The 21,904-nt window shown below is 32.7% G+C and overlaps 1 protein-coding gene across 1 annotated transcript in view; it reads right to left on the bottom strand.

The window, feature by feature from the left end:
* Positions 1-10,348, bottom strand: part of LOC109846243 (GDP-L-galactose phosphorylase 2-like) — a 15,682-nt gene extending 5,334 nt beyond the window's left edge. The window contains exons 1-5 of the mRNA XM_020415466.1: positions 10,270-10,348; positions 9,472-9,525; positions 9,217-9,290; positions 456-512; positions 385-410 (exon numbers count right to left, since the gene is read on the bottom strand). Coding sequence (XP_020271055.1) covers positions 385-410; positions 456-512; positions 9,217-9,290; positions 9,472-9,525; positions 10,270-10,348 — 290 coding nt within the window. The remainder of the gene's footprint in view (positions 1-384; positions 411-455; positions 513-9,216; positions 9,291-9,471; positions 9,526-10,269) is intronic.

Below are 21,904 nucleotides of genomic sequence, written 5' to 3' on the forward strand. Positions count from 1 at the left end.
AAACCTATAACATGCCTACTTAAGAGCGCTGTTGAAAATGGACACCCGGTTCCGCTGGTGACAAGAGCATAAATTATACAGGTTCAGATATGCAAGAGATTTCCAGCAAAAAAGCAAATACAGTTCCAAACAGTGAACACATCAGTAATTGACAACTGACATAAAAAGATATTTCTAAAGAAAGAGTGAGATAAAAATCTTAAACCATAGGACATACTGATCTATTAGTCTCTAATTAACATATGGACACTCAGTTTAGTTGGTAAGGATACTTTTATCACTATTAATAGTTAAAATAAAATCCTGAAACCTTAGAATATGTGCCAATTTGCCACTAAGTATTGCCCATGGATACTCAGTTCGATTACAAAGGGATTATCTCACTGTAACTTGTCATCCCCCATTGGAACCTTTATGATAGGCATGACAAATAAAGCAGAAAGGAATTATCTCACAGTCAATGGTTCCGCCATTGAGACCATTATGATAGGCATGACTAAAACATTTAACCACTGAAAGGTGACATAATTGTAATGAATAAATTGTATGACCACGACCCCTTAAATTGCATCAGTCACCAATAACTTAACAAGTTACGAGCTAAAAAAGCAATAATTGGAAACATGACAAAGCTAAAACAGCAAAGTTTTATTCCAAACTTCTGGGTTAAACATAAACAACCTGGTCTAAATTTCAAATAATTGTAATGAATAAATTCCACACCTCAAATCATTCAAGAATGTAAGGCATATCTTGGAATAAGACTCAATTCTCCATCCCCCAAATCCTAATATGTCCCTCTAATATCTACATATCACTATCTTTCCAACCATCAATCACAATTAAAATGCAATAGACGAGAATAGATATAGTACTCCCTAAGAAGAATAGAGCTAATTGCATTTTGAGGTATGATTACGATACAATCAATAACATTGGTCAGTACCTGGCAACCTCTGCATATTTTCTAAGAATAAGAATTAAATATGGCAGCGCTTCCCAATTTCACAAGCATTGCTCCTACCAAGACTCAAGACTCCAAAATAATAAGGATCAGTGATTAACCAGTTAGGTGCACCGACCACTGGGGAAATGAAACACTTGCAAAATTACAACCACCCAAAAGCCTGCTTTCTCACAAATGCACTGCACTTGATGCAAACTCTCAACAGGATGCCTTTAGGTTGACCCTAAATAGAGGACCATCAGAATTCATTCTATTGAAATGTTCCCTTTTCATGGGGTTTGGTTCTTCATTGAAAAAAGCAGAAAGATTGCCTCTAAAGAAGGAAGCAAGAAGGATGGTCCAGTTCTTCTCCTTTATATAGCTTCTAGTTTTGATTCAATTTGGCAACTTGAGTTTAACTGTAGTTTTATTGCGTCTACACAAAAGTGGTATCACAAATAAAGTTTCCGATTTCCCTCCTGGTACGTGCTAGAGTTGAATTTTCTTTATTTTATTGTATCAGATTTCAATCTGTTTCTGAATGTTCCCCGTTCTATGGTTCTGATTTCTTTTCCTTTCATATAACTAGTACTATGGTAGATATAGTGGTTGATTCTCTTACATGAAGGGTTTATTAAATATTCATTGGTTTCAAGAATAACAAAAACCTAAAAAACCTAAAGATATGACCATACATAGGAAGGCACAGTTTCCTCAATGAATAAAGCAGAAAGCTTGGCTTTATTGAAGCAAGCAAGAAAGTAACGTCCTTCTCCCTTCAGTCAAATTATGGTCTCCATCTGTACATGGCTTCCTTTGCTCGATTCAATTTCACAATTTACAATTCCAAAGCGTAGCCTTCTCGTGCTTGAAGTGGTATGCAAGATAAGTCCAGGTTTCCATCCTATACTAGTTAAACTTGAATTTTCTTTATCTACACATACTTCCCTAACAGCTCTCTGTGCCCACCGACTCCCAATCATCAGTCCAGCTCCTCACCTTTAAGACAGATTCATGGGGTTTTCATTCTGTTTACTATATATTGCAGTGACTAGAAGAACATTTACACCTCTGAAATTTCATTAGAAAAATTAGGGTAGCCATCAAAGACTGCCCCAAACGTATCATTCTGGAATGGTGGATTACACAAGCAGCAAACTATAACCAGCCAAAATATTCAAGGACATTTTCATGAATCAGCACAGGAGGTATAGTTATGTAACTGTAATGCAATGAACTGTGGAAAACACCACATAAAACTTCAATTATTCCCAAGCTACTAATTGATGTTGACTTATCTGATTGAGCGCACACCAATGACTTTGTCGGATAGGATAGTCAAGTAAATCAATAGGCATTTCTGCATAGATCTAAACACATAGACAACATGGTGATCACCGGGGTTATTGCCTGATGTCGCCAGTCAAATGCCTTAGTCAATTCTCGGTGAGAAAATGAACAACAAATTTCTATCTCTATTACTCTATGTAACAAACAAGTTTCAGTTTACGTATTTCCTTGTCAGGTACAAACATCCAATTTGCACCAATGGCATTTCTATCTTTATTATATTATGTATTATTCATGTGTCCCACTGCAAGTTCAGCATCTTTCAGATGCTTTATATTACGACCTTCGCCCTTTCGTTGTTATGAATAAAAGGGTCATATAGATTCATCTCCCTAGTCCCTACTATCCCGCTTGAATGTAGCTCTGAAATTTTCTATCCTTATGGGTTTAACAAATAGCACATTAGCAGACCTATATGACTAATGACATAAATGAAAACTTACAACTCCCTTGCTCGACATGAACCTTTTTAACCATTACAACACCTACAATGAGAACTAATGAGAACAAGAAATGGCAATATTTGATTAGTTGATATATTTTTGAATTTTGAAATTTGAAATTTGAAATTTGAAATTTAAAATTTAAAATTTAAAATTTGAATTTTGAATTTTGAATTTTGAATTTTGAATTTTGAATTTTGAATTTTGACTTTTAGTTTAATTTTAGTTGAGTGGTTTGAGGGATTGTTGTTTGTTTCTATTTTTATTGTACGTTGTGTGCACGTAGTTTTTTTTATAAATAAGGTTGTTTGAGACTATTAAAAATCAATGAATTATTGAATGAAAAATTGCATTAGCTAAAATCTGGTGTGAAGCCTTGGGTGTGAAACCCAGGCCTCGGGTGTGAAACCCTAAGTCGTTCCCTGTGTCCTCTTCCTCTAGTCGCCAAGCATTCCCTCGTCTTCCCCACGTCAACAATCAGTCAAACCCTCCTCTTCCCTGCAACCACCAGATCCACACTCAGCTCGCCTTTGATCTCCACCTCCGCACTACCAGCGCCATCATCTCCTCCCAAGCAGCCGCCCTACTCCCACTGCCACTGAGCCTCCTTTCCCAGCAACTGCCGCCTTCATGTACACCAACTGTTTGGCAAAATTTCCCACCAGAGCAATACTACCACTGCCACAGCCGCTTACCACAAATCATCACATCGCTATCGTCCCGTCAACCTTACCGACGTCGTCACTCTAGTCGTTGTTCAGAATCGCCGCCACCTTCGTCGTTCAGATTCGTCACCACGTCGTTATCAGTTCAACACCGTTGCACTCGTCGTCGTCAGATCTCCGCCTCGTCGTCGTCGTTCAGTTCACCGTTGTCGTCGTCCCACCTCCAGAGGTCTCTCATGTCGAGTCTGTTCAGACCGACGAAGGTTTCGTTTTCTTTCGTCCCTTATTTTTCTGTTGATTTCATTTTGTTAATTGCATGAATAATACATTTTTAAACTCTTAATATATTCACTGCTTAAAGTATAATTGTGAGTTGAGGGAAACTGAACATGTGATTGTTAAAACTTGATATTGATTGTAAAACTTGTGCAATGATAATGAATATTGCAATTAAATTATTCGACATTGGGATTGTTTATGACTATCATTGCAAATCTTGTTAAAATCCATCTGTCGCATAAACTGCTTTAATTAATTTCCTACCGAATATTATGAATTTTGGCGAAACGGTGCTTTGTTCAAATTAGATCGCTGATTCCGATGGACCCCCTGTTTCGTTTCGCATGAAGAACTCTATCTAGAACAAAGATTTGAGATTTGTGCAGAAAACGAAATAACCCATTGATATCAGGCATCCTCACTACATGAATTAAATTAAAGGAAGGTCATGGCAATAAAATCAACTAGCTTTTCACATATGTTAGAGATCTAGCATAGTATCTTTGAAGAGATCCAGCATGACATCTCCCTCTTAATCTCACATTTGCACAGTAAGTTTCATGTTCTTCTCTTTAGATGTCATCATGAGAAAACCTCCATAAATCATAAGAGCATACGAAGTAAGCATATGAGAAATATGAAGTAATGGCGAAAAAGGTTCCGTTACACAGCTTTCGAGAAGATTTAAACCATATGAGAAATATGTTGGCACTGTCATATCCTAACGTGGAAATCAAGCGTTCGTGCCCAGTTTCAACAAATTTAGTTGGTATAGAAAAGGCCTGTTTCTTCCCAATTCAAGCTTCAATCATTTAGAACCACTTCATTTATCCTTTCTTCCACCTTATCTTTTGTTGAGGCCGTGTCTGAAATCGAGATATCCAAGTTGTCCAACATCACACTCCTCGAGTATTTAATTCTCGAATTAGGATTTTGGTCTCACGGCAAAAATTCAGTGAAGTAAAGCACGAATTCTCAACAAACTACAGGTGGGCAATTAATCTTATATATATAGTACACTATATCGTGATTAAAATGGGTTTTACAAATGAAGTGATATTGATTTAGTAAATGATGAAGATCTTGTAGAGAGCAACAGTACCTTGGCGAGAAAGGCAGCACTTGGATAGGCAGTTGCGACCACAACCTCCTAATTTTTCCTGCTCATCTTTATCCTCCATTTTGGGCCTTCTCCCCTCCTGATATTATTGAGATTAGACACTGCCGCAATTTATTATCTCCTTCCTTTATATAAGAAAAATGACAGGGCACACCCCCAACCACATCTCGCACCAGGTTCCACATAGGATTTTAAAATTTTAAAATCTCATATGGGAACCGGTACACTGTAGCACATAAGAGAGGGGGTGTGGTTGGGAGTGTGCCCCTAGTGTCACCCTTTTAATAAAGCTATTGGAGTTTGTATTTAGCTGGGCACTATTTATTCTATAGTAGACATAATAGCTTATTGTTAAAAAAAACAATAAGTAATTTTTATTTACAAATCTAATCGTTCAACCCAATTTGCTTATAAGTCCATCATTTAAAAAATACATCTCAAGTATATAATAAATAAATAAATGTAGTTAAAAGTAATAACAAACAAATAAGATTTCATCTATAAACCCAATGTGGTAACCCAATTTACTTTTTATTGCATCCACTTAAAAAATTAATAATAAACCTAAAATACTCAATCAACTCCAATAATATAATATAATAATATAATGAAGGACCATATAAAGAGTTTATTTTGCTAGAAACCCAAAATTCCCTAATTATTGTTAAATTCACTCACTTCATAATTAGTCTTTGACCTAAAATACTCTAGTGAATTACTTTTAAACTTAATTTATATTTCATAAATTTGTTATATCATAAGTTGCAACTATTGATTGATTATTTAGCTATAAATCTTATCTTATTTATTTTCAAACCTACCCATTACACGGATTTTTTTTATTATAAATCTGAAGTATTAGATACATTTATTTTTAAACTACACACCTTGAAAATCACTCTCGAAGACAAAAAAAAATTGCACCAACCTATTTTTAAGCTCAATTTGTGACGTTTGTATATATGGTTTAAGTTGTTATATTCCACTTTGACTTGCTATATTTTTTTTCTATGAATCTAGGTGTATAGTGTTTTAGACCAAATGCTTAAGCATTAGTTTAGGTTTTTTTTTCATATTGTTCCCATGTTGTAAATGGTAGATATGTTTTTTCCTATAAGTTCAAGGTTTTATGCTTAATTTATTTTTCAATTCACCCACTTTACAAAGATTTTTTTCTAAATAAAAAACATTCTAGCAGTTTTCTATACATGTAAGTTGTTATATTTTATTGTAACATGTAAATTTTTTTCTAAGTATTTAGGTAGAGTAGGGATTCTATCAGAACACCTTACCTAGTAGGGTAATCTATACCACTCATGAGTGATTAAATGGTTAGTTTGTAAATTATGGTTATTCATTTAATGGTGTAAACCACCCTATTTTTATAGAGGTTATTTTTATAGAAATTCTACTATTTTGGTGCACCATGTATTTTATAAATAAAATACTTAATAGTGTTGCATTTTTGTTTTTTACCATGCCAATGAGGCGACATAGAAAATATTTTTTTGTGTATAAACTCAAAATTTTAGCCTATTGACTTTTAAACTTACTCTCTTCCTAAAAGGAATTCTTGCGTATACGCCCAAAATCTTGCCTTCATTTATTATTAAATTCACTCATCTCCAAGATCACTCTTGAGATCCAAAATACTCATAAGAACAAAACTTAAACTCACTTCACATTTTCACCACTCATCATATTTGAGTTTATTTTGTTATAATCTTGTATATTTTCGTTCTAATCAAAAGTCATACTATTTATTTTTAAACTCGCTCATTTTCAAAGCTACTTTTAAACACAAAGTACTCAATATTATATGTAAATCTATTTTTTAATTTAATGATTTTGTATATATTGTGAGTCATTATTTTTTTATCTTAAGTGGTTAGCTACAATGTATTTTTAACTAAATATCTAATCCATAAAGTTTGTTTTTTGGTTTTTTGGGTCTAAGCGCAAAGTATTAGACCCTAGAGGCGGGGGGTGATTAGGGTCTTATGTTAATCTAATCCGATTTTATGTCGATTTAAAATTAATTCAAATATTATTCTTGCAAGATAGATATACAATATGTTATGAGCAAGAATATGCAATATGAACAAATGCCAATATCCTAATAATGATATATATTATGAGATATATGAGCGAGGATATGAAACTAAGGGTAATATAAACACAAACAAGATAGTGGTCACTATGATCAATAGATAATGGCGACAAGAATGAAATGAACAATAAGCACAAGTGAGACACCTAGGCAATTACAAACACACAAAGATGATCACGGAGTTCGGACCTTCCGTCCTACATCTCCACTCCCCAGTCCCAGGGAGAAATCTGTTGGCCTCTTTGTTTTAATAATGTTTAACAAATAATTTACCACTAATGTTGTTTGTCTAGTGTTTGTGTTTATCTATTTATTATAGACAAACAATATGTTGGAGGATGGATGGAATTGCGCTACAACGATCATATCAAATGGAGGTTGACGGAAATAGTTGAATGAAGCAACACAATTCAAGTTAAAGATTCAAGTTCAAGCTTCATCCGCAAGTGTACCAAGTCAAGCTTATTGAAGATCAAGACTGCTTGGGTAACATTTAGTTTAGGTGTTATATTATGTGTGTTCGTACTTTAAGCTCAATCATATACACACACATTTTATTGGTTCTATGTATATATATATAGTTATATATATACACATCTTGGTTTTTGGTTTTATCCACAAACAAAGTTTTTACAAACAAATTCAAAAAATTATTTATACATATTCATTTTCTATGTGGATAAGTTGTTTTGGTTTAAATTCATAGATATGAAACAAAAATATATTCATATACATACTCATATGTTTCATATTCTATTGTATTTGTGAAAATATTGTATTCATTGTTTATAGACTTAATAACAATAGTTTATATCTTTCTTTAAGTCTATAAAACCAGTTTTTGTAGCATGTTTATTATCATGTCTATAATCATTTCCCAAAGTTTTATATTTTTCTAAAATTTTTGATATTTTAAACAGGGTTTCAAAATCAGAAAACTGCTTCAAACCTACATATTGTCATATATTAGTTTGCGGTCGATCGCCACGGTCGACCGCCTTGAGTCCAGAGACTCAGTATGGTTTTTTGTTGCTCGCGGTCGACCGTGATGATCGACTTTACCTATCACCATAGATATACATCAAAGACAGGCATTAAGCCCTTTATTCATGGATAATTTTAATTTATGAAGCAAATACAGGATGAGGCTCCTATGTTTTTGTTGTTGACTTATGCTATCTTATCAGTAAATGAGCTGAGAGAAAGAATAAGTTTTAAGTAGAAAATGGAGAAGCTTCTGGATTTAAAGATTCAGAGTAGCAGGACCTGGGATGTTTGTAAGGTAACTTAATAAAAATTTGAGAATTTAAATGGTGGAGTTGAAGCCAAAGAAAGTATCAAAAGGCAAGTGTTTTTGCTTTCTGGTATCAATCAGAGTCATCCATAATTATGTTGATATTGTGGATATTTAGTGTGCAAGCCAAGATAGTTGAAGTGGAGTGGTTTTTGAAGTACGGTGTGACTTAGGACAGCCGCAAATTCCAAAATGACACTAAAGATTGCATAAATTCCAAAATTGGTTTTTTGATTTGCTGTTCATATCCATAGTAACACTCTGGGCTCTTGGAAAAGAATACTTGCATTGTCTTGTATTTATTTTTAATCTTGATTGTGAATGGCCTTATTTGTAGTCAAAACATCACTCATATTTGAGGGGACTTTAAGTCAGTCTAAAACATATTTGAGGGACTTTTCAACCTAATCCCATCTGTTTGACTTGCAATAGCAAGTTTTCAACAGTTCTATTCTCAATAAATGACATAATTTATCTTGAGAACTCATAAGTATAGATTATAATTGATAACAAATGCTAGTACTTTTAACTCCAGCTGGGGAGTTGAGCATGCATGATGGTTTCATACTAGTAACTATCAGATGTAAATGACCTATCACGATTCTAATTGATAACAAGTTTTTAAGACATTTATGCATGATATTAGGAATTCCCATTGTGGATGGAAAAGGCGAATTCCTAAGTTTGGATTCTATACATTTCCGCTACCTGATAGTCGTTAGGGTTGGACGTACGGTAATCTTTCTATCCAATTGACAAACTTGTTGAAACGCGTTCTTATGGAACATGAACGTGGATCTGGGTGTTTCTCTTCTTAACTTTTATTTTGTGAAAAAGTATGCTGGATATGTGTGTATATTTGTCACATATTTACATATATATCTCTTTCGACACCCAAGAACTCATATATTCAGTTTATTAACCCGATTACTCATCAAAACATGTAAGTTTCCTATGACCCAAAATAAGAAATCACGACATAACAAAATTAAAATAACAGTAAAATTACCTGCAATTGTTGACGGATGAGAAGGCAATCAGAAGAGCTTGAAGAAGTGCTCAATTTGCGGCTTGGAGTTCTTACTGAAAAGAAAAAAGCACACAAACCAGAATTAGCAGACCTATATGGCTAATCACATAAATGAAAAGACATAACTTTTGAACGCTTGGATGTAGCTCTGAGATTTTCTAGCCTTATGGGTTTAACAAATAGCACATTAGAAGACCTATATGACTAATCACATAAATGAAAACTTACAACTACCTTGCTCGACATGAACATTTTTAACCGTTACAACACCTACAATGAGAACTCTAACTAGAACAAAGATTTAAGATTTGTGAAGAAAACGAAATAACTCATTGATATCAGGCATCCTCACTACATGAATTAAATTAAAGGAAGGTCATGGCAATAAAATCAACTAGCTTTTCACATATGTTAGAGATCTAGCATAGTATCTTTGAAGAGATCCAGCATGACATCTCCCTCTTAATCTCACATTTGCACAGTAAGTTTCATGTTCTTCTCTTTAGATGTCATCATGAGAAAACCTCCATAAATCATAAGAGCATACGAAGTAAGCATATGAGAAATATGAAGTAATGGCGAAAAAGGTTCCGTTACACAGCTTTCGAGAAGATTTAAACCATATGAGAAATATGTTGGCACTGTCATATCCTAACGTGGAAATCAAGCGTTCGTGCCCAGTTTCAACAAATTTAGTTGGTATAGAAAAGGCCTGTTTCTTCCCAATTCAAGCTTCAATCATTTAGAACCACTTCATTTATCCTTTCTTCCACCTTATCTTTTGTTGAGGCCGTGTCTGAAATCGAGATATCCAAGTTGTCCAACATCACACTCCTCGAGTATTTAATTCTCGAATTAGGATTTTGGTCTCACGGCAAAAATTCAGTGAAGTAAAGCACGAATTCTCAACAAACTACAGGTGGGCAATTAATCTTATATATATAGTACACTATATCGTGATTAAAATGGGTTTTACAAATGAAGTGATATTGATTTAGTAAATGATGAAGATCTTGTAGAGAGCAACAGTACCTTGGCGAGAAAGGCAGCACTTGGATAGGCAGTTGCGACCACAACCTCCTAATTTTTCCTGCTCATCTTTATCCTCCATTTTGGGCCTTCTCCCCTCCTGATATTATTGAGATTAGACACTGCCGCAATTTATTATCTCCTTCCTTTATATAAGAAAAATGACAGGGCACACCCCCAACCACATCTCGCACCAGGTTCCACATAGGATTTTAAAATTTTAAAATCTCATATGGGAACCGGTACACTGTAGCACATAAGAGAGGGGGTGTGGTTGGGAGTGTGCCCCTAGTGTCACCCTTTTAATAAAGCTATTGGAGTTTGTATTTAGCTGGGCACTATTTATTCTATAGTAGACATAATAGCTTATTGTTAAAAAAAACAATAAGTAATTTTTATTTACAAATCTAATCGTTCAACCCAATTTGCTTATAAGTCCATCATTTAAAAAATACATCTCAAGTATATAATAAATAAATAAATGTAGTTAAAAGTAATAACAAACAAATAAGATTTCATCTATAAACCCAATGTGGTAACCCAATTTACTTTTTATTGCATCCACTTAAAAAATTAATAATAAACCTAAAATACTCAATCAACTCCAATAATATAATATAATAATATAATGAAGGACCATATAAAGAGTTTATTTTGCTAGAAACCCAAAATTCCCTAATTATTGTTAAATTCACTCACTTCATAATTAGTCTTTGACCTAAAATACTCTAGTGAATTACTTTTAAACTTAATTTATATTTCATAAATTTGTTATATCATAAGTTGCAACTATTGATTGATTATTTAGCTATAAATCTTATCTTATTTATTTTCAAACCTACCCATTACACGGATTTTTTTTATTATAAATCTGAAGTATTAGATACATTTATTTTTAAACTACACACCTTGAAAATCACTCTCGAAGACAAAAAAAAATTGCACCAACCTATTTTTAAGCTCAATTTGTGACGTTTGTATATATGGTTTAAGTTGTTATATTCCACTTTGACTTGCTATATTTTTTTTCTATGAATCTAGGTGTATAGTGTTTTAGACCAAATGCTTAAGCATTAGTTTAGGTTTTTTTTTCATATTGTTCCCATGTTGTAAATGGTAGATATGTTTTTTCCTATAAGTTCAAGGTTTTATGCTTAATTTATTTTTCAATTCACCCACTTTACAAAGATTTTTTTCTAAATAAAAAACATTCTAGCAGTTTTCTATACATGTAAGTTGTTATATTTTATTGTAACATGTAAATTTTTTTCTAAGTATTTAGGTAGAGTAGGGATTCTATCAGAACACCTTACCTAGTAGGGTAATCTATACCACTCATGAGTGATTAAATGGTTAGTTTGTAAATTATGGTTATTCATTTAATGGTGTAAACCACCCTATTTTTATAGAGGTTATTTTTATAGAAATTCTACTATTTTGGTGCACCATGTATTTTATAAATAAAATACTTAATAGTGTTGCATTTTTGTTTTTTACCATGCCAATGAGGCGACATAGAAAATATTTTTTTGTGTATAAACTCAAAATTTTAGCCTATTGACTTTTAAACTTACTCTCTTCCTAAAAGGAATTCTTGCGTATACGCCCAAAATCTTGCCTTCATTTATTATTAAATTCACTCATCTCCAAGATCACTCTTGAGATCCAAAATACTCATAAGAACAAAACTTAAACTCACTTCACATTTTCACCACTCATCATATTTGAGTTTATTTTGTTATAATCTTGTATATTTTCGTTCTAATCAAAAGTCATACTATTTATTTTTAAACTCGCTCATTTTCAAAGCTACTTTTAAACACAAAGTACTCAATATTATATGTAAATCTATTTTTTAATTTAATGATTTTGTATATATTGTGAGTCATTATTTTTTTATCTTAAGTGGTTAGCTACAATGTATTTTTAACTAAATATCTAATCCATAAAGTTTGTTTTTTGGTTTTTTGGGTCTAAGCGCAAAGTATTAGACCCTAGAGGCGGGGGGTGATTAGGGGCTTATGTTAATCTAATCCGATTTTATGTCGTTTAAAACTAATTCAAATATTATTCTTGCAAGATAGATATACAATATGTTATGAGCAAGAATATGCAATATGAACAAATGCCAATATCCTAATAATGATATATATTATGAGATATATGAGCGAGGATATGAAACTAAGGGTAATATAAACACAAACAAGATAGTGGTCACTATGATCAATAGATAATGGCGACAAGAATGAAATGAACAATAAGCACAAGTGAGACACCTAGGCAATTACAAACACACAAAGATGATCACGGAGTTCGGACCTTCCGTCCTACATCTCCACTCCCCAGTCCCAGGGAGAAATCTGTTGGCCTCTTTGTTTTAATAATGTTTAACAAATAATTTACCACTAATGTTGTTTGTCTAGTGTTTGTGTTTATCTATTTATTATAGACAAACAATATGTTGGAGGATGGATGGAATTGCGCTACAACGATCATATCAAATGGAGGTTGACGGAAATAGTGGAATGAAGCAACACAATTCAAGTTAAAGATTCAAGTTCAAGCTTCATCCGCAAGTGTACCAAGTCAAGCTTATTGAAGATCAAGACTGCTTGGGTAACATTTAGTTTAGGTGTTATATTATGTGTGTTCGTACTTTAAGCTCAATCATATACACACACATTTTATTGGTTCTATGTATATATATATAGTTATATATATACACATCTTGGTTTTTGGTTTTATCCACAAACAAAGTTTTTACAAACAAATTCAAAAAATTATTTATACATATTCATTTTCTATGTGGATAAGTTGTTTTGGTTTAAATTCATAGATATGAAACAAAAATATATTCATATACATACTCATATGTTTCATATTCTATTGTATTTGTGAAAATATTGTATTCATTGTTTATAGACTTAATAACAATAGTTTATATCTTTCTTTAAGTCTATAAAACCAGTTTTTGTAGCATGTTTATTATCATGTCTATAATCATTTCCCAAAGTTTTATATTTTTCTAAAATTTTTGATATTTTAAACAGGGTTTCAAAATCAGAAAACTGCTTCAAACCTACATATTGTCATATATTAGTTTGCGGTCGATCGCCACGGTCGACCGCCTTGAGTCCAGAGACTCAGTATGGTTTTTTGTTGCTCGCGGTCGACCGTGATGATCGTTAAAGTCGCAAAGAGTTTGCGGTCGATCGTCACTCGACCACCTTGCAGTCCAGGCAGAACTCAGTATGTTTTTTAGTGGCTCGTCGGTCGACCGTGATGGTCGACCGATAAAGTCGAGAGAGTTTTGCGGTCGACCGCCACGGTCGACCGACTGTTGTCCTGAGCTCAGATTTTGTTTCTGAGCTGCTCGGGTCGACCGCACGTTTTTCCACAGTCGACCGTCGTAGTTACCGTTGACTTCCAACAGCTATTTCCAGCAGCTATTTTTGGGTTGGTTTTTTTGGTCTTTTCTTGGCTTTCTCTTGGCTTTATGGTTTCATATAAATACCCCCTTATACCTCAGTTCTAATATGATCAAGAAATGTTTTAAACAAGTTTAACAATGGTTTTAAAGTTTGTTTAGTGTGTTTTAAAAATGTTTGTTTGTGAAGAGGTTTCTTACAAGTGGAGGAGATCATCTACATTGTTTGAAGCTTCATTTTAATCCATCTCCATCTTGTTTTTTAGAGAAGAATTTCTAAACTCAATACTAGCTTTGTGTTAATTATTTGTTGTTTATCATTTTCATCAAGCTAAATTTCTAAACTCAATACTAGCTTTGTGTTAATTATTTGTTGTTTATCATTTTCATCAAGCTAGGGTTTACATTGAGTTTATGATTAATTTTCTCTATCATTTTCATCAAGCTAGGGTTTACATTGAGTTTATGATTAATTTTCTCATTGCTTACACACATAACAATTGAGCTAGTTGTATTTGCATACATTGTATAATTAGATTGTGGGGAGTTGTAACAATTAAGAGTGAGCTTAATTGAGTTCTCATCTATTGTAGAGAACAAATTTGTATTTGTGATCCTAAATGTGTAGATCACTTTGTAATACACTTGTACACTGAGAGGAGTGTGTGGTGAGAGAAGGGGTCGTCCCAAGAGGAGTACAGTATGTGGTAATGCCTAGAGGTAGGTTATAATTCCTAACACTTGAGGGAGACACGGGCTAGAGACCAATACTTGTGAGGGTGTATAGTAGGATTACAAGAGTGTGGATTGTAAAATTTTTGGTTAGCTAGAAAACCGTATTGTGTGGTGTAAACGTTATTCGGGTGAGCGTAGAAAACCCGGTTGTGATAGTGGATTTCTCCCCCGAAGTGGGGAGCGGAGACATAGGACAGAAGGTCCGAACTTTGTGATTATATTGTGTGTTTGTATTGTTTATATTGCCCTATCATAATTGTATCTTTAGTTTAGATTGTTTACCCTTATGTTAATTATATATCCTTGCATATATTTCATCATATACCTCGTTGCTAGGATATATCTATTTGATCATATTGCATATTCTTGCTCATAACATATTGTATATCTATCTTACAAGAATAGTTTATTAATAAGTTTTAATTGGCATAAAACCAGATTAGATTAGCATAAGACTGTGACGCCCCTAGGTTCACACAAGGCTGTAGTCCAAGGTGAAACCAAATATGTCAAACCTGCCATGCACCCACACTGTGCATAAACATGTTTCACCAATCACAATAATATCCTCTAGTAGAACCAAATAGAAGTGCAGGTACAAACAGGCAAAATAAAGGGAATAAATATAATAGACATGATATAGAAGAGATATCTCATAAATGAAAAGAATCATGTCTCAACTATAATACATCTGATATCTGAATAATGAAAATGTCTCAACATGAATCAACTAAGAATCGTACTAAGGCACACTGCCTTTACAATATTAATATGAAACTCTAATGTATGGATAAAACTCAAAACTACAGTGGAGTCTCTACAAGTAAAAATACGCGACGACGACTATGCCAGAACTCCGTCACCCTGCGGCTCTCCGAAACTCTGAACTACCTGAAAAGGTATTTTTAAAAGAAAAAGAAGCAACAACAAGAACGTCAGAGCGCTACAGCAAGATTACCTCCATCCGCCCCTAGGGAAATGGCTACTAGATGGAGTGAAGACTCTATCTATTAAACATAGTCTACCTAGATTCATTTTCCCTGTATCTAAGTAGGATTAACATTTAGAAACCTACAACACGAGACGTAGTACGTCGAGCAAAATAATCCAAACAAGGAAACTCTCATGTATATACCATAAGCCTCAAATTGTAGATATCTAAACATTAATACCGAACTAAGAAAAGAAAATCAAATAAAACCAATAGTTAGAAATCCATAACACGAGACTGGTACGTCGAGCGAAATAATCCAAACAAGGAAACCCTCATGTATATACCATATATCTCAAGCTGTGAATCTCTAATCATTGATCCCAACTAAGAAGTAAAAAAAATGATAGTAAAAGAAATAAGATATCAACACATTGTATTTATAATATCTTCCACAATCACTGGAGAGATAGAATAAAATACCAACACATAATTTTGTATACTTTCAAAAGTAATGTATCTCAGTTATATAGTTCAATGATAGGTCGTATTCATAATCGGCATCTGTCATACTTAGGCTATCAAGTAATTATCTCAGTGCAACGGACTACCCTATAGGTATCCTGAACTGTGTACACGGCTCATTAGTCTCATCACGATCTCAGTGCATAACATGAGTACGGGACAGACTACCAAATAGGCATCCTAGAAATACGGCTCACGAGCCTCATCGCACCCTAGTGCGGGACGGATGGCTAGATCAAGCCTCCTAAAATCCGACTCAATGGCCTGTACATGTGGAATATCGACGCACTACCTCATGTAGTACTGAACTGAGCTCATCAACGATATCCACCTCATGTATAAACTGTGTATATCTGGTGTGTCGACGCACTATCCCATATAGTACTAAGCTGTGCTCATCAACGATATCCAACATGTATATGAACTATATCTAATTCAAATATGATCAAATCAAAATTCATCATAATCCCCTTAGAATTCTTAAATGTATAACATAACATATTTAGGACTATACGTATAACATCAAGCGGCTCAAAACTCCACGAACGTACCTCAAAACGGCGCAACACAGCTCCACAAAACGAGTAGGAAAAATAGACGTGATATCTATTAGTAAAATAAGCATATCTTTCTTTAGGAAAACTATTTTTACAAATGGTTTTCTATTTTGAAAACTAGTTTCACACATCTTTAAAATGACATAAGTTTGGTTTAGTTTGGAGTTCATTTGTTATCCCGAATCTCCAGTTAAACATTATAATGTGCAGCCGTTTTTCTGCAGGATATGTTGTTAGTAAATATAACATATCTTTCTCTATACAAATTCTTTTTAAGAATGGTTTTCTGTTTTAGAAACTAGACACACATATCCTTTATATAAAACTAGTTTGGTTAAATTTCAACTTTGTTTGCTATCTTAAACTCTCAATTAAAGATTATATAAGTGCTGCTGTTTTCTACAAAAAAACATATATATAGTACATCAGTTAAATTTCTCATATTTGGATAAAATTATGAAAAATCCTAATGATCATGATCATGATACTATCATAAATAAAAAGAAAAGATTATTCATCTAGCATTTGTTTTAAGCTTTACTATAAAAAAAATCTGACTTTTAACACCTCAGGTTAAGATTAAAGCATGAAAACACATATTCAACATCATATTAATCATCTACACTAGATATTTAACTATAGGTATAGGTTGAGATGAAGATAATCTTGCCTTAATCTCATGTACAAGCCTCTGAAATAAACAACAAGTAATCCATGAGCACAAACCACCCGTTCTCCCTCGTCACACGTCGATGATCTCGCCCTTTTGTCGATATTTGCTTCACAAAGCTCTCAAAACTCATAAGAATAAGATCTAGGGTTTTTTAGGGGAGAGGGTGGCTGCTAGGATTCATAGATATTATAAAACGAAGGAATTTTCATAAAAAACACAGGTATTTATAGAGGCAAACTCGAAACAAACCTGTTTGACCCGAACCAGGAAACCTAGTCTGACTAGGAAAAAAACCTTCGGTATTTTGGCAATACCTTTCGCATCTGACCTCAGAATGAGGTGATATAAGATTTTTTGGAAATATCTTGAAAAGACCTACAACTTTGGTATTTTGAGTTTTCCCAGATTCTAAGTGCATCATTGTGTAAAATCTATAAACTCTTAACTGGTCATTTTTCCCAGATTTTTCTCGTGCATGTTTTGTGCATTTGCACTCATATATTCATATATATGTATCGGATTAATCTCAAATCAATTCTTAGCATACTTAAATATCAATAAATATTATTTATCATAATATAACATGTTTATTATTATATCTCATAACATTCAGTATTACGGGGTTTTACAAAGACCCTAATCAGCCCCCCTCCTCTAGGGTCTAATAATTGGTATTAGAGTTTGGTGTTCTTTGATTTAAGGTCTAATCGTCTTGAGTTAAATATCCAAGTTATATTTTTGTGCTAATCTTATTTTGATTGCATTTATCTTTCTTTCATATATACATTATGGATATGCACAGTGCATCAAGTTTAGGTTATGTCATTAATATTGCTCATTGTTTGGATAATTTCTCTTATGTCTAATGGTGTGTTAGATTTAAGCTATTTGTTAGATCTAAACATTCTGATTTATAGGAAATTATAGATGATGCTTATATTGTACCTACTACGGAGAAATCCAAGTGGAATAAAAATGATCATCGAATGTTTATAATGAACAATATTTTGTTAGAATATTTGTTAAATGCTTTTGATTCATCTATGTCTAACGAGTTTGTTCATTTTGATAGTGCTTACAATTTATGAAAATTCATAGAAGCACATCAAGGCAACTTGGAGGAAATCCGATATAGGTTGGAGGATTCTTCTTCAAGTGATATTAGAGCTTCTTCATGCACACGGCCACTAGGCGTTAGCCCTAGTGTGGTATGCGGTTCCGAACTCGATAATGATTTATATAGTGATGAACTTGCTTGTGCTAGTGAAAATTTATTATATGCCTATAACAAATTGCATAAAGATTTTATTGACTTACAAAGAAAGCATGTTAATTTAGAATCCGATCATGAGTTGCTAGGTTCCAAATTTGATGTCATTGCAAAAGAAAATACCTTGCTTAAAGAAAACAATGACTTATTGAATTTGGAAAATGAAAAATTAACCTCATCCATTTCTAACTTAACTCATGAAAGAGATAATGCCATGTTAGAAGTAGAGAACATAAAAAATGATACTGCTTCTTTTATACATGTTAGAAGTAGAGAACATAAAAAATGATACTGCTTCTTTTATAAATGACTATTTATGTTCCACTTCTAATAAAAATGCTGCTTCTTTTATAAATGACTATTTATGTTCCACTTCTAATAAAAATGCATATGTGCCTAATGATGATTTAAATCTTGTGAATATACGCATTTTATCTTTAGATTCAATTTTAAAAACATGTATTGATAACCATAAGAAACTTATGGATAAGTGTGCTAAATTTATTGCTACAAAACCACCTACACGCTATGCACACTTGTATAGCAAAATTTACAAATGTTCCATTTGTGGCCGAAAAGGCCATCTAGCTAAATTTTGCTATGATACACAAAAAATATAAAAATGCTAATATTAATACTTCTTATGCATCTCATAAGGCATCTTCATCACATACACATGCACATACTCATTATGTTCATCATAAGCATGCTCATGTGTTTAATTGTGATTATTGTGGTCGTTTTGGTCATTTGGCAAAGTTTTACTTTGATTTGAAAAAGAATTCTAGTTTGCCAAATGCTTCTTGTAGACCACATGTTTTTAAATGTGATGTTTGTGGTAGGTTTGGACATCTTGTAAAATTTTGTTATGATATGGAAAAAGCTTCTAAGTTACAATATGTTCCAAATAGACCATTGTTTAAGAATGTTTCTTATTTGTAAAATAATTTTAAAAGACAATCTTTATTTGCAAATGATTCCTGTGCACGAGCTAATGGTCCAAAAAAACAAATGGGTCGCTTTCATTGCACACATTGAAAGCAGAAGGGTCATTTGAATGGTTATTGTTTTGACCGTGTTAGTGCACCAAATGCGCTCAAATGGGTTCATAACCCAAGGACTTTGAACTTAAATGATAGAGGTCATGTCCCTAAACCTTTTGGTACTAAGAATACTTGGGTACCAAAATAAATTTGATTTTTAACCAAGAATTTTAGCGTTTTTATTTTTTTTGGTTTTTGAAAATTATACTTTAAATTTTTGAACATGAAAACAATTCTTTTTATTGATCAAATTCTTTTGTTTTCATGATTATTAGTTTTGCTTTTGATGAGAGGTTTGTGTTTATGTAACCACCCAGATTTATTGGGTGTTTATTCCCAAATCTTGTTTACTGGGTACTAATAATCTTTATATGGGTTAGAACAAGCTTAAGAGCTTAATATATTGTTGCCTCTATTGTATTTTTTTATCAAAAATTTTGTTTTGATGCTTTGAATTCATTATATAGCACAAATAGATGATTCAAATTTCAAATATGCTTTATAATGTATTCTATGTTGAATTCATTATATAGCACAAATAGATGATTCAAATTTCAAATATGCTTTATAATGTATTCTATGAGTAGTTTGATCAAGTTCTTCAAAGAAAATTTTCTTTATAATGTATTCTATGAGTAGTTTGATCAAGTTCTTCAAAGAAAATTTTCTTTATTGATCAAACATTATTTTTTGGGCTTAAATATTGATTTATGATTTCATTAATTAATTTATTTTCAATTGAAACTTCTTGCATGATTTTTATGTTCCTTTTGATTTCATAAATCTATTTTTTAAACATGATTTTTATGTTTATGTTTTGAGACACATTATTTTAATAGTACATCCATATGTGGTCTCATTCTCTTGTAGTATGTGAGTGATATTTAGCATATTCATCTATGCTTGCTCACATATGATTGCCTTAGCCTTCATTTCATATATTCTATATGGCATTTTGATAGGAGGAGCAATCCCCATATATCTTTTTTTTTGTTATACTCACCCATGCTTATTTGTAGGGGGAGCTTTCGCTCTCTTTATTCTTTTGTTTTCCCTTTTTGATGTTGTCAAAGGGGGAGAAATATTTTGAGTATAGCCTTTCTTATTTATATGCATGATATATTCTAATTTATATATTCACTTCCTTTCATGCATATATCCTTTTTATAAATTATTTATCATCATCAAAAAGGGGGAGATTGTTGGCCTCTTTGTTTTGATAATATTTAATAAATAATTTACCATTAATGCTATTTGTCTAGTGTTTGCATTTATCTATTTATTATAGACAAATAACATATTGGAGGATGGATGAAATTGCGCTACAACGATCATATCAAATGGAGGTTAGTGGAAATAGTGGAATGAAGCAACACAATTCAAGTTAAAGATTCAAGTTCAAGCTTCATCCGTAAGTGTACCAAGTCAAGCTTATTGAAGATCAAGACTGCTTGGGTAACATTTAGTTTAGGTGTTATATTATGTGTGTTTGTACTTTAAGCTCAATCATATACACAAACATTTTTATTGGCTTCTATGTATATATATATAGTTATATATATACACATCTTGGTTTTTGGTTTTATCCACAAACAAAGTTTTTACAAATAAATTCTAAAAATTATTTATACATGTTCGTTTTCTATGTGGATAAGTTGGTCTGGTTTAATTTCATAGATATGAAACAAATATATATTTATATACATACTCGTATGTTTCATATTCTATTGTATTTGTGAAATATTATATTCATTATTTATAGACTTCATAACAATAGTTTATATCTTTCTTTAAGTCTATAAAATCAGTTTATAGAGTTTCAAAACATGATTTATGTCCAATGTGAAAAACAAGTATTTTTTCATTTATATGTTTTTTTAGCATGTTTATTATCATGTCTATAATCATTTCCCAAAGTTTTATATTTTTCTAAATTTGTTTGATATTTTTAAATAGGGTTTTAAAATCAGAAAACTGCTTAAAACCTACATATTGTCATATATCAGTTTGCGGTCAACCACCACGGTCGACTGCCTTGAGTCTAGAGACTCATTATGTTTTTTAGTGGCTCGCGGTCGACCATGACGGTCGACCGGATAAAGTCTAGAGAGTTTTGCGGTTGATTGCCACGGTCGACCGGCTGTTGTCCTGAGCCTAGATTTTTTTTTCGGAGCTACTCACGGTCGACCGCACGTTTTTCCACGATCGCCCGCCGAAGTTACCGTTGGCTTCCAACGGCTATTTCTAGCAGCTGTTTTTAAGTTGGTTTTTTTGTTCTTTTCTTAGCTTTCTCTTGGCTTTGGGGTTTTATATAAATACCCCCTTATACCTCAGTTCTAATATGATTAAGAAATGTTTTAAACAAGTTTAACAAAGGTTTTAAAGTTTGTTTAGTGTGTTTTAAAAAAGTTTGTTTGTGAAGAGGTTTCTTACAAGTGGAGGAGATCATCTACATTGTTTGAAGCTTCATTTTAATC

This window comes from Asparagus officinalis, chromosome 6, assembly GCF_001876935.1.
Source record: "Asparagus officinalis chromosome 6, Aspof.V1, whole genome shotgun sequence".
Taxonomy (NCBI): domain Eukaryota; kingdom Viridiplantae; phylum Streptophyta; class Magnoliopsida; order Asparagales; family Asparagaceae; genus Asparagus; species Asparagus officinalis.